This window comes from Bactrocera dorsalis, chromosome 4 (assembly GCF_023373825.1).
Source record: "Bactrocera dorsalis isolate Fly_Bdor chromosome 4, ASM2337382v1, whole genome shotgun sequence".
Lineage (NCBI taxonomy): Eukaryota > Metazoa > Arthropoda > Insecta > Diptera > Tephritidae > Bactrocera > Bactrocera dorsalis.
In genome coordinates, this window is record NC_064306.1 from 51,204,225 (window position 1) to 51,218,186 (window position 13,962).

Below are 13,962 nucleotides of genomic sequence, written 5' to 3' on the forward strand. Positions count from 1 at the left end.
TCGGTTTTTCTAAACAAAATATAAAGATTTTTCAATAAAAGTTATAAAAACTTATAAATTGAACAGACGTGGTGATATGTGCATTACTAGTAGTGTGACAATTCAATTTTGTTGCTATTGTAGCCGTAGAAAACATCACCAAAATAATTTGTAGGAATGCTGGAGTTGAAAATCCTTGGCCGGTTAAAACTCCAGATACTTTCCGTTTCAATACAAACGAACGGTCTATAGCGCTCTTTCTAGTTAATTTAACCAAGCATTTTTTACGATTTTTTTGGTGGTTTCTAAATTTACCACTGATTATGCATAAATCATAGTATTTTTGAATTTACTCTTATAGAAATGCTGCGATATTCCAAATAATACGGCATTTCAAAATATATTCTAAATATACTGCATTTCTCAATAACACAACGATTTATTTCACATTATTATTATATTCTATACTAACAAATAAATAACTTGCCAGCTTAGCCATTCGTTCGCAAACTTTTTTTTAAATTCAGTAGTGGTGCTAATTAGAAGTGTTACAAGCAAATCAATTATTTGCGCATGCTCTTGGGTGTAAGCAAATTTTGTTAGTACTATTGAAGGAATATTGATATTTTTTGTTAGCAAGTGTTATATATAGCATACAAGCATACACATACCATACAAATATTACGCGTAACTCTCTTACAAAGACGTCGAAACATTTTTTGTTAAAAAAAGCAAACAAATTTTTACCAAATGAAATATAAAAAATATTAAAATCACAGAATATGTTTATAATATTAGCGCTCAGTAATGTTGATGTCTTAAGGTTTTAAGGAATACGTGTATGCATGTATGTAGTATATGTGTATGTTACAAAATAATAATTTAATATAAAATAGTTGTTAGAATGCAATGTTAATAGCGGGGAAGAAGTGGGTAAACTAAAAAATATAATAAGATTAAAAAATATATATAAAGTGCATAGTAGTGTGCATAAAATACTACACACAAACATATAAACAAATATTATTACCTATCATACCAATCAATAATGTTAAATGCAAAAAAATGAATATCAATAGCTAAATATATAATATTACACTATATGTATATGTATGTATATATCATTCTATTATAATATTATAACAAAAATATATACATATACATATACAATATTAATCATTGCGTATATTTTTTAATGTTTGACAAATTGTTTTTGGTTTTTAATCTAATAAAACAAAACTGTGTACAAATCAAAGTCGTATTATTATTTTTTTTTTCTCTGCAACTTTTAGAACAAATAGCTAAGAGTACGGAACAACTTTGAAAATTGTTAAACTACACGGTTATAGTTTTATAGTCGGCTAATGTTGTGTAAATTATCAACCAAAGAGACTTTACTCTTCTTTCGTCGCATTTTTGCTTTCACCTTCTCCACTAGCACTTTGAATACAATGCTGTTTTCTTACTCCGCTGCCTATTTCGTTCCCTAAATTTTTGCGATATCAAACTGGAATTTTGTATACGTCCTTTCCTCTTTAAGGAGCTGCTGATTTGTTGTTGTTGTAGCGGCAGAATTATGCTGAGTTGGCAGTCCTTGGCTGGATACAAATCCGCTGATTTGTCGAAATCGGCGCATTCGGATCACTGTAATATATAACTGCCATTCAAACTGGCTGATCCAAATTAAGTTCTTGTATGAAAAACTTTTTTTATTTAACAAGATTTATTCCCAAAATTTGGTATAGATTAGTGTCCATGGCAACGCTACAGTCTCCGAATAAATTGTTAAGATCGGACAAGTATAACATATCTTCCACACAAACTGACCGATCAAAATCACAACAAAGATTTAGTTGTTGTTGTAACGGTTATCTAATTACGCTGTGGTGGTAAGGTTCAGGTTGGTTGTCGTCGAAGTCTTCTATCGGCAGGGGTCGGGCCATAGGGAGTGATGTATTAGATGAGTAGGGTTTTCTAGGCATCCAAAAAGGTGGTTAGAGTTATGCGGGGACTCGTTGCATGCTGGAAATTTATTTGGTATGTCGTGGTAAATTCTGTATAAATTGGAGTTTAACCTGCTACATTATCCAGAACGAAGCTGTGCAAAAAGTGCATTTTAAGTAAAGATTGTCAATGTAAAGGACTTTCTATATCCTTTAAGGCATTAATAAATGCAACTGTGAAGGGTTATAGCTTTGATGCAGCCGTAGCTAAGGTCTTCTCTTGTTTTTAGATTAATTTCGGAATGTATTATCGAACTTACGATCCACAGAATGGTTGTTACAAGCCGAACCTTTTTTCTTTCAAGTATAAGCATAAAACGGAATCGGTAAAAGATTTAGTGACTTATAGTTCGATAGAGCATTTTCGAAACAAAGAAAAAACACACCACAACTTTGACCCAAGTCCAGTAAACTTTCACATATCGACTGATCAACGAAATAACAATGCACGAGTAATTTTTCGTTCGTAACTCGTTTCCAGAAATATATTTCGATTCCTCATATCCAAATATTTTGCTACATTTAACAGAAATAATGTAATGTTCATTCAACTTAAGTAGAGTCGACAATAATTTTTTCTTAAGGGATTACATGGGCTTCCTCGGGTAAAAAAGCAAAAAACATCATTTTTCCATTAATTTTTTTCTCATATAAAAATTAAAATATTTTAATAAAATTTTTTATTTGTACAAACATACACTATTAACGAAGAAATTCTGAAATTAAAAAAAAAAAATTAAACTTGGTCATTGCGACGACATTTCCGGTGAGCCCTAGGAAAAAACTGTGCCCACGTTAGCAGGATAACTTCTTACAGGATCATCTAAAGTGAAAAAATACATATTTTAGTTAAATCCTTAACTTAGAACATGGACGAAGGAAAAAAAATGAAAATCTTGCCAACCGACTTCAAAAACACAATTTCGATAAAAACGTTTAAAGGCGCCGTACTTGACCTAGCTACATAGCCTCGAGCGCACAAGTTCTCAAGGCCGTATTTCCGAAAATTTTACTCAGATCAACTTTAAAATTTAGGGCAATATTCTAGAGGTGTTATAGAATTTAATAAGACAATAAAAAATTCGATTTTTTGAAACCCATAAACCCATGTAACCCCTTAAGCTTGCTAACACATTGAAACCAATTATCAGCTTTAGCGTCTAATACTAACCAATCACATAAATGAAAACATAATTTTCTGTATTTTATAATATTTATTTATTTTTCACATTAATTGTATATGCTAGAGATAAAAATTATATTCAATTGTGTTAAAGTTGCTTTCCTCAGCGCAACCATGAATATTACGCATATGTATTGTATGTTTGTATGTATGTATGTTTCTAGCATTGTATAGTATTATATATCATATTCGGTTGTATAATGTATATATTCCATATATGTATGTATAGGTAGTATTAGGGTTAATGTTAATAGTTCTCAATATCACAACACATTTCTAATTAAGAAATCTTTTCTTTTTCCAATAAAAAAAAATAAATAAATAATGTAAAATAATGCAGTAAATTACAACAAAAAAGATAGCTGTTGTAACAATTTGTTCACAATATATTTATATATTCTAGTTACATGCCTTCGAATAAGTCATTCACTAAATTCAGTTCGTATATGTGTGTATGTATGTATGTGGGTATGTAAAAATTCGTAAAATGTTGGTAAATAAAAAACGATATCACTTCATTGTGGTTGGTGGTTGAGTTGGGAGTTTCAACTAAAAGTAGTCCTCTGCTAGATTATCGCACCTAATCGTTGGTGTTTTGTATGCAAACAGCTAGAACCAAGCTTTAAAACTTTTTATACTAAGTAGTTTCGTGTATAAATAGATCCCACACACTAGTGTGAATTTACAATAAACGGTATATATGACTAACGGAAATGTTAAACATAACCTCAAAGCATTTCAAGTCTCATTTCCGTTCCTGCAAGCAACACCAATATTATTTTAATGTTTTTTTTGTTTTTGTTTATAAATTTTCATTGACCTTACGAAGCTTTTGTCGCTAAATAAAATTAAAGATTTCGATTTTTTAACTATACTTATAATTTCACACTGAATTTAGCTTCGCTTCATTTAATAATTTTGTGAAACAGTTGTTTAAAATAAAAAATAACACGTTTTAACGTTTCAATTTGTATAATTTTTATGATTTTCGACTTTGCATTTCTTCATTATTAATTTCATTCAATTTGTTTGTTTCTAACGTTATCCATTTTCGATAAATTTACGTTTGTTTGTTTTGTTTTTTGGGTAGGAAAAATTTTCGAATTTCTGCTTGTGCGCCCTCCTAACTGTTACGCCTCCTTAATTAGTAAATTCTCGCGCTTCTGGCACAGCAAAGTGGGCTATGTTAGTTATTTCGTTTACAAAACTTCCGATTTATTCTATGAAATCAATTTAGGCCAATGGCAGCACTTGTCTGACAACAACATTCGCACCACATATTCACGCACAGCACATTACTGCCGCTTGTCCTTCACAATACGCCAGCATATATTTCGATTATTGGCTCTGTTCAGCCTTCTGTTCGGCAGTGGCAGCAGCAGCGGCATTGTCAGCAGAGTCCTGTTCCTTTGCTGTGGTGCCGCCAGCAGCTCCAGCATCAGACGTAGTTACTGTTGCTGCGCTGCTTGCGAAAGGCTGTTGTGTGAGCACACGCATAAAGTATTCACCGAAGACGGAATGATTATAGGCAATTACGCGTTTTAAGGCAGTGGTATAGGCCTCGAGTTCATCTTGGAAATCCGCATAGCCAGGTGGTGGCGGTGGCAAACCAGCTCGCGAGCGTAGGGCCAAACGGAAATATGTTTGAAAACGTTTCCCTATTGAAGCAGATGAAGTTATATGTGTGAAAAGTTATGTTTTTCTTAAACTACATTTAATGAATTGTGCTTATTTAACCATTTGGAAAAAAATACTTACACATTAGTTGGCCCACAGGTGAATCCTTGTTGCCTGCCTGCATTATTTGCGATTTCAACAAATCCTCCGTATTAGTATCCATTATCGGCTGATTCTCCTTCTGCAAATAGCCAGTTATAACGGTCTTGACTTGCAGCCAAACGTTTTCTATGGAATCCAAGAGCTCTCTACAAAAGTAAGTTAGTGGTCATTTTAAGTTCGTTTTACAAAGTTTTTCAATTTCATTTATTTACTTTTTATTAGTAGTGCCTTGCAATATGATTTCAATTTGCTTGGCAAGTGCCACACGATTTTCAGTGCGTTGCGAAATAATCGGCACACCTGAGCAAATGGAGATGACTGCCGCGCACGTGCAAATACGTTTGGCACGTTGGCCCAGTTTCAAGATACGCTCCTTGTCAACAGACAGCACCTCTGGGAACTCCATGGACTCATCCCAATCCATAAGTTGCATGTAAGCATTGGAGATGGTTTGTTCTGGCGTGGAGGGCACATTATTGACATCATGTGCACAACTATTCTTCAGCCAATTTTCGGTGGCTGGGAAGCCAACTATAAAGATTGAAGAATTAAAATTTGTACAACATTTAAAATGTAAATGTCCTCTGAGTTAACTTACATTTGTAATACTCCAAATACTCCTTGAATTTCTTCTTCTCATATTCTACCGAATTGGCCATAATGTCATTGCGTGCAAAATCGAGTAAACAATTGACCATATCTAATTTCATAAGCGCCATTGTTTCCAGTATATTCTTAAAAGTATCCACCACATCTGTGATTTCAGTTAACTGACGCACCATTTCATCACGTGCTGGTGCACAAGACTTCGCCATAATTTGTATGACAAAATTTGCATAAGCTCTAAAATCTAGCACACCCTCCTCGGCTTGTTGCTTGAGTACATCGATGTCCAGTATTTCGTTGATGTGCTGTAAGGCACGTGTATTATTCTGCGAGATTATTTGTGGAAAGCAATCTTTAATCTCAGCCAACAATTGTAGGGCGTAATCATAGCGGGGGGGATTTTCATTCAATTCACCACGCAATACATCCCAGAAGGCTTTATGCATAATATCTTTGATGCGGCGTTCCAGACTGTCATGTACAAAGTTTATTGAATTAATTTAGTAAACAATTTTGACATTTCATCCCTTAGGTCTTACCTGTTCTCTGGTGGTTCATAAGGCTCGAATTTAAACTCAGGATTAATTGCAATTTCGTGCACCAGTTCCATGTTTTGTATATTTTTTAGCACATCACCCACTTCGTTCAGTGTTAGCACCTTTGGTGGACTACCATCCATGCTGGGCAGAACGAAACGCGTCAGCCTGTAGTAGAAAGGAAAAAATTAACCATTAAAATAGATAAATTAACAATATATTGCAATCACTTACTTGTCAGAACTTTCACTCTCAGTGCGACTGCGCAAACTTGAAGCACCGGGGGAGGTACCCAGTAAATTTTCGGGCGGATTAGCCTCGCCACCAGAACCGTTGGAGTCCATTCTGAATAAGAAAGACATTTATAAATATAATACATTTATAAAATAATAAAAGCGTAATATAATTTATAAACTAAACTTAACCTAAAAATTTGTACTAAGAAAAGTTTTTAAGGAATTGAGGTTAATTTTTTTAAAAAAATTTTTATTTTATTTTTTTGTTGTATTTTATTCTAATTCACAGCTTTTCGTTTAAAATTTAATTATTTATTATTATAACTAGAACAGGATATATTAACTTTTCACGTAGTTTGTAGGACCCAGAAAGCAACGTCAGTGACCCTATAAAATATATGATCAGCATGACCAGTTGAGTTGACATAGGCATGCCCGTCTGACCGTTTGTCTGTATGTATTGAATATCGAATATTGAACCAATATACAATAATATATAGTATCTAGTATACACATAGTTAAATTTAACGATTAGAATTATGTTGTTGTATGGAAACGTTTTTTATTTGACAAGATATCTTTACGAAATTTTGCTTGAATTATCATTCAATACAAGCCCGGACAAATTATTTATATCGGACCACCTTAGCATACAGCTGCCATACAAACTGATCAAGATCCTTACAACCGAAGTTATAATTTTTCTTGTTTTAAATAATTTTCGATCTGAAATTTATATAGACTCTTAATACTCGTAAAGTATCTTAAAGATGAAAATTTTATTATGAAAATTTATACAAACAAGTAAACATATAAAATGTATATATAGTACATAAAAAGTATGCATTAATATTAACTCATACTTAATATACAAAGCACACGCCGAAGTTAATTAACTTATATGTATGTATGTCTTTTTTTTTGACTAAGCAATGAAATAATTGCGCAGTAAAGCAGAAAACCAGTAATTTGCAGTAGCCAATAAACTGTGTACAAACACAAGAAAAAATAAATAATTCATATGAAATGTAAAGCGTATGAAAAAATGCATTTCCTAACTTCTATTACACTAATTATATCTGCAACGCAAACTTTTCACCTCCATACCCGCTAAAACAGCGAGTAATGGAATACTCACCTTGAAATCGAATCAGCTGGCATATTTGCGTTGTTTGTTATTGTTTACTTCAGTTGTCTTTTTTCCAATATATATTCTGTTTTGTTTGTTGTTACTCCACACTTTGTTGTTACCCCACACTTGGAATTAGTAAATGCAGCAACTTTTCATGCAATTCCGCGTCGAACACAAAGACAATTTTTTGCCTTCTGATTATTGAAGTGGTTTTACCTAACCTGGGTTATTGCTTGTTTGCAGTGGATGTACAAAGACAGGCTTCAAATGAACGTTTGACTGATGATTTCTTTGTTTGCAATTCCTTATTTGAAAGTAGGAATACACACGACTAACATCAATACTTGCTCTTCTGGTCACAGTTTCCTTTGTCTGCACAGCAGCTATGTTATTGCGATACCGACTTTCAATTTAGTCACGTGTATTTTTAAGTATTTTTAACGCTCTTTTCTTTATTTTTGCAAGCTGTAATTGAGGTTGAAAAGTTTGTGTAATCAAGATTTGAATTTTTAATTACTACGCTACTGATTTCAAACATTTGGAAGTTAGTAGAATATAATTAGCATTTCAAAATTTTCAAAATATGCGATTTTTAGTTTTTAATGAACAAATATTACAGCAACTTTTATTCAAAATCTGAAAATTTGAAGTTATGAATTCTGTTACAATGCATACAGCGAAGACAAATTAGCAGTAAGCAATGTCTCCAATAATTTATCATACAATTCTTTTTTATAACAGTCGGCGCTTGTAACAGGACTTATGGCTACGACTAAGTACATATATCACCCTTACTTTATAATTCTACAATTTTTTACTCCAGTTCAAAATAAAAAGTGTTAAGCCAATCATATTGGTGTAAGTTTTGGTAAATAAATATATAATATATATATATATATTCACATTCTTACAACAATTTATTTGTCAACTGTAAATGCTAGCAAACGTATGAATATAATACGATCTAGGGCACAATATACCTAATGTTGCGATGCAATCCTCATGTAATAATCTAATACAATCTATTTTTTTTTAACTTCTAGTTTTACTTTCAAAATAACATTGAAGGTCGTTGTTCAAAAATAATCTCTCATCTCGTCCAATTTTTAAGACACTCACTTAGCTCCTCTACATATAATATTTTTTTATGAATTTTTCAAGCATTGCACAACAGTCAGTGCCTATGATTTTTAATAGTATACCTTGTCCAATGCGCTTTATCAAAAAAAAAAAAATAACTGAGGAAATAAACAAAACCAACGACAAAGCAGCAAATGAAAACAAAAATCGTGAAAATACAATAGGAAACTATACAAATTGTGTATACGCACGTAGAGAGGTATGTAAGTGTGTCTTTTGTAATACATACATATGTACATAATGTAATGAGAGGTGGAAAGCGATTGGGTGGAACGTAAGGTGGTTGTTTGGGAAACTGTAACAAGGACGGATAAATATACGAGTTATTGGCATACAATCACACGCACGTGTAGCTAATACTAGTATGTTAACAATTACAAGGTAGAAAAACCTGAGAAAAAAATGCAAATGGCAATATTTATGTGCATAAACATATTTTCCAAAATATGAGTAGATTTATAACATTTTCTATGATAAGCTTTAGTAGAAAAATTAGAAAGAAAAACTTTAGCACTACATTATAACATGCAAAATTTTCATAAAAACTTACCCAGCACGATTCCGTCGTCAAAATTTTTAATTTTTATATGTAGCAGACAAAGTATTCTTTCAACTTTGCATTTGTTTTCCGATGGTAGTTTTTTAAATAAAACGCAGTAAGCGTTAACTCTGACGAATATTACGACTAAACTTATATTGCTTTTGTTGTTGCTAAATTGTTCACCAAATCGGCTTTACGTTTTTAATACACAAATTTTCTTTGTTTTTAATTGGATATATTAGTCACAATTTAGTTAAGTTTTGCTGAATAAATGCAAGAGAGGAAACTTTCTTGCCTCTGAAAGCGTCCACAATGTTCGAGAAGAAAAAATAGATTGAACAGAAAATTGAAATAATCAAACAAGCAAAACATGGCAGAAATGTCATCGAGTTTTGTTTTGTTATACTTCATTGGTTTTGTTTTGATTAGATGAAGGTTGCCATATGTTTTTTTGTTCCACCAACTTTGCCATATCTCAACAGATTAATCGAAAAGTCTTTGCCATATCTTGTGTTCGAAGTTCGAATTCTTGTACATTTATGTATGTACAATCAATCCGTGCGATTCTGTAACTTGAGACAGTCTCAAGTCTCTAAATTTGAGATTTCAAGTTAGAGACAATTTTTGAGACTTGAGACGATTTTGCTATTCTGTAAGTGCCAGTCACAAAATCTATTACATTTCATCATTCAGAGATGTTTTTACACTTGAATGGAAATAAATATGTCGATAACAAATATTAAAATTTACTATAACATCGTCAAAAAACATAGTTATCAATAAAAATGAAAATATATGTTGACTTTGTTTCATAATATTTACGAAATATATGTAAAATTTATTTATTTTTAACTTTTTCGTGTTTGAGTTGCTTACAAAATAGAAAAATACGACAATCGATTAATATCTATGATGATCTTTGTTCAGTATATTCAAAATGGCAGACAAGAGCTCATTTTAGTTTTGTGACCGGCTAACTACCAGGTCTCAATATTTTGAGACTAACGCTAGAGACTGTTTAGTGAATAGTAACTAGTCTCAAATTGAGACTTTGCCTCAAAATGTGTCAAATAGAGATTAGAGACTGGTTACAGAATCCCGCTAAATATTTTGTAAGAAATACATAACTTTACAAAAATGTAGTAGATTAAATTTTTCTATAAACAACATTTTCTTACTGCTGGAAATTCTCTGGCATTCCTCTTTCTGATGGCACTTCCCTTTGTTTTTTTATTATGACTTTAGCTTTCCCAGTTTTGTTTGTTTTGTTTTGGTTTTTTTTTCCAAAATAAATTTCTCGCTGAGATAAGGCAATAACCTCGGAGTAAACATGTTAGTGATAAAAAGGGGCCGCGCAGTTGTATTTCTGGACAAAGCGGTAAACTGTCTCTTCGAGCATTATTCTTGGAATTATTGCTGCTCAGTAAGTAATAAAGAAAAATTATCAAGGAACTTTGAAAGTACAATTTTTTTAATAAGTATGCACCTATTTTTTGCAGGCAAAGAAGTACATCTTTAGAAATGTCCCCACCAATGCTTTTAGTGCATGGAGGAGCAGGAGGTATAGGTGATGCGCGTGTTCCCGGCAAAGTGCAAGGCATGAAGTTGGCTTTGAAAGCTGGTTTGCCATTGTTGATGCCTGCGATGGAATGTGGTGGCCACGAAGGGGGTTCTGCGCTGGATGCCGTTGAGGCGGCTGTGCGTGCAATGGAAGAAGATGAAAATTTCAACGCTGGATATGGAGCTTGCCTTAATAGCGACGGAAATGTAGAAGTGGAAGCTAGCATTATGGAAGGTTCGCAGTTGCGTGCTGGTTGTGTTACCTTACTGCAGGACATCAAGTACCCCATCACGGTGGCACGACATGTCATGGAAAGAACTAATCATACATTTTTAGGTGGTGTTAGTGCGCAAAAGTTCGCATTAGAAAATGGTGCTGTACAATTGCCACAAGGATCATTGGTAACACAAAGTGCCCGCGATGCATTAGCACAATTTAAGAAGCAACAAGCGGAGGGTAAAGACACCACATACGCAACAACGGAGTTAGATACAGCTGTTAAAGAACGTCCGGGTGAGCCAGGCACTGTGGGCGCCGTAGCCATCGATGCTAAAGGCAATATCGCTGTCGCTACATCAACAGGTGGTATAACCGGTAAAGTGCCTGGACGTATAGGTGATACACCACTGCTTGGTTGTGGCACTTACGCCGACAATAAATGGGGTGGCGTTTCCACTACTGGTCATGGTGAGACAATAATGCGCTTTAATTTGGCACAAAAAATTCTAGCCAATATTCGTTACGAGAATATGTCAGCACAAGCAGCCACCGAGGTGGCATGCAAAGAGATGACTGAACGCTTAGGTGGAACTGGTGGTGCGATAACTATTGGGCCACAAGGTGATATTGGCGTTGCATGGACGTCAAGGCGTATGGCCTGGGCTTATGTGCGTGATAACGAATTTATTTATGGCATAGATCAGGGAAAAGTACTAAGCGAGCCATTTGAATAAATATAAATAAGAAAAGCTTATCGCTAACGAGATAAAGGCCGAAACAACAAAGCTGTAACAATTCTCGTATGGTTTCTTCCGCAACTGATTTACACAATTTTTACGAAAATTTTTAATGAATATCTATATAAAATAAAGACTATAAATAAATAAGACTGCAAAATATACAAAATGAAAAAGATATTTTTTTATAAAATAGGTCATTAAAAAAATATAAATAATAATAATATGATTGATTAATTTGATTTTAAGCACATCGCCCCGGTCGCTCTTGCATTTAAAGGCAAGAAGTGTATTATTAGACCGGGAAGGAGGAGTACGTACTAGAATGACAATTCTCAGGGTAAAATATTTCAAGATTTTCAATTGAAAAGATTTTTTTGTGCATTGATTGATCAATTATCAACAAAATTTGCTTATTTATTATATAATTTAAATGTTTTAGTAATTTTTAATGAAAAAATAATATTAATAATTGATTATAGAAGATAAGATAAAAGAAGATAGATAATTAATAAAATAAATAAATTTTTTTTTAATTTGCCGGTTTGGTTGGTTACCCGTGCTAACTAATTATTTTCGGGTAACCACAGGCAGTCACTTTTTATTGTCGCCTAAAAGTATGCAAGGTTTTCAGTACATGCATGGAATATAAATTAATATTTATACCTGCTTTTGCATTTGTAGGTTTATTGTTATTGTTTTTAAATATATACATACATACAAATATAGTTCTGAAACAGTTGCATTTTATTAAATAATTTAAAATTAAGGCATTTAATTATCAATTCCCAGTATTAACATTCTTCTTTTCATTCAATTCTCCTTTTTGCTCTCACTTTTTGACATCGCTCTCATAAACCACTACATATGCAGTTGCCTACAATGTAATCTTTGCATGCATCGGTGTACAAACGTGCAATTCTACCTCCATATTTGTTGTTTTGCAACGATCGCTGCCTATTATATGCTTGGTGCGAGAAATTGAATGCATTATTTTTTGCTTAGAGCAAAGAAAAATTATAAATGCCCATAAAAAATTAAATTTTGTATTTTTCTTAATTATATTCAAATTTAACTGTAATCCGCGTAGTATAATATATTTAAGAAATCTCCTACACCCATGCACACTTTCGACCCACTGTGCGCTGCCGATGTCGCAAACGAAAGAACAGCACCATTTCTCCAGCCGATGGCGTCTGCTTCGTTCAGTCTAAAATGTATTGGCAATACGAACGTGTGTTAAACGGTAATATTCTGACGCGTTGCAGTTGACTTGATCTCAATTTCTTGTACGTTTGCGATCGTCGGAATTCGCTTCAAAGAAAGTCGGACAAAACAAAACAAATTCGAGGAAAATCCATTCGAAAAGTGCATTGCCCAAAAGTGTGAAAATAAATAAAAATATAGCCATAAAAGTTGCTAAATTCCAATGAAGTTATTATATGAAAAGTGAATTGTGAAAGAATGTTGTGTGCTAGCATCAATAGAGAATGAATGAGAATTAACAAGTGTGTGAAAAGTTGAATAAAGTGAGGCTGAGGCTGTGGGCATTAAAAATTAACACGAGCTTGTGAATTAACCGCGATTGTGGGAATTTATTTATGCAACGGGACGTGCGTTTTGTGGCGTACGTTTGTGTGTGTTCAAATCAAAAACATATGTACAAATTTTGAAAATTTTGCCACAATATTTTGCAAGAAATGACCCGGTGTATCTTAAATGGTTTAATATCGAGTGGATTAATGTGGCGCACTTAAAGCTGGTAATTATTTATAATATAAATATAGTAGAAATTTTAAGTTTGTGAATATGTGAGTGTGTACGTGTAGTGTGTCCAAAAAATACCTGTCAAGTCGACTTATCAGAAATTCCTGTTTCTACTTTTTTGTGGTTGCGCGGCTTGTGCGTTCACCTTTTTTTGTACAAACACATATCTACATACATGCATACATTAACGAAGATTTAGATTGTCTACATTTCCCCTCTTATGTACGCTTGTTTGCGTTGACATTCTAGTTATTCGCTCGAGCTGCAACCTAACACAAAAAGAAACAACAATAAAGACCGTCATGGCTGCCAAGCTCCTGTTTTGGGTTAGGTGGATAATGCTGAGGGAGATATGTATCTATTTATATACATTTACATATATTATATATACAAAGTATATACGCTTATGGGGTTATATCCACTTGCAAGTCAGAAGAAAAGTTTTTTCGTGATTTTATTTTAAAGAGGCATTTAATTTATTATTTGGATTTCTTGATCCCGGTGTCGATCTCAGGGAGGACCACTGAAAAAAGGTGTCTGACG

General features: G+C 33.2%; 3 protein-coding genes across 9 annotated transcripts in view; 2 read left to right on the plus strand and 1 right to left on the minus strand.

Moving 5' to 3' along the window:
* LOC105227472 (protein gone early) overlaps nt 1-13,962 on the plus strand; it is a 79,531-nt gene that overhangs the window by 18,486 nt on the left and 47,083 nt on the right. For 2 of the 4 annotated variants that reach the window (XM_049454917.1, XM_049454921.1), the window contains exon 1: nt 12,855-13,414. The exons of 1 other annotated variant lie outside the window; for it this stretch is intronic. The gene's annotated coding sequence lies outside the window, so the exon portion shown is untranslated. Of the gene's footprint in view, nt 1-12,853; nt 13,415-13,962 lie in introns of those variants that run through there. One more of the 4 variants, XM_049454920.1, reaches the window with a different exon arrangement.
* LOC105227483 (T-complex protein 11-like protein 1) lies at nt 3,961-9,474 on the minus strand. Of its 3 annotated transcripts, none has more exons than XM_011206836.4 (8): nt 9,145-9,474; nt 7,461-7,919; nt 6,321-6,431; nt 6,090-6,254; nt 5,543-6,021; nt 5,157-5,475; nt 4,924-5,090; nt 3,961-4,823 (listed from the first exon to the last, which is right to left on the minus strand). In XM_011206836.4, the coding sequence occupies exons 2-8, from the start codon at nt 7,481-7,483 to the stop codon at nt 4,504-4,506; spliced, it is 1,584 nt and encodes a 527-aa protein (XP_011205138.2). In that variant the 5' UTR covers nt 7,484-7,919; nt 9,145-9,474; the 3' UTR covers nt 3,961-4,503. The 3 variants fall into 3 exon arrangements, with proteins under 3 accessions (XP_011205138.2, XP_049310879.1, XP_019846308.2); XM_049454922.1 differs by lacking the exon at nt 9,145-9,474 and adding an exon at nt 8,435-8,454; XM_019990749.3 differs by lacking the exon at nt 7,461-7,919.
* Nucleotides 10,415-11,828, plus strand: LOC105227481 (probable isoaspartyl peptidase/L-asparaginase GA20639). 2 transcript variants are annotated; one of them, XM_049454924.1, is made up of 2 exons: nt 10,415-10,558; nt 10,635-11,828. In XM_049454924.1, exon 2 carries the CDS (start codon nt 10,657-10,659, stop codon nt 11,647-11,649), a length of 993 nt encoding a protein of 330 aa, XP_049310881.1. In that variant the 5' UTR covers nt 10,415-10,558; nt 10,635-10,656; the 3' UTR covers nt 11,650-11,828. The 2 variants fall into 2 exon arrangements, with proteins under 2 accessions (XP_049310881.1, XP_019846311.2); XM_019990752.3 differs by having other exon boundaries at nt 10,421-10,558; nt 10,615-11,828.

Bases quoted from the DNA above. Each gene is read 5' to 3' on its own strand.
- LOC105227483 (XM_011206836.4), bottom strand. From the start codon at position 7,483: ATGCCAGCTGATTCGATTTCAAG. The intron at 6,022-6,089 runs GTAAGACCTAAG...TGTACATGACAG, and splicing joins TATGAACCACCAGAGAACAG to TCTGGAACGCCGCATCAAAG. The intron at 5,091-5,156 runs GTAAATAAATGA...TTACTTTTGTAG, and splicing joins CAAGGCACTACTAATAAAAA to AGAGCTCTTGGATTCCATAG.
- LOC105227481 (XM_019990752.3), top strand. From the start codon at position 10,466: ATGTTAGTGATAAAAAGGGGCCGCGCAGTTGTATTTCTGGACAAAGCG. The intron at 10,559-10,614 runs GTAAGTAATAAA...TTTTTTAATAAG, and splicing joins CTTGGAATTATTGCTGCTCA to TATGCACCTATTTTTTGCAG.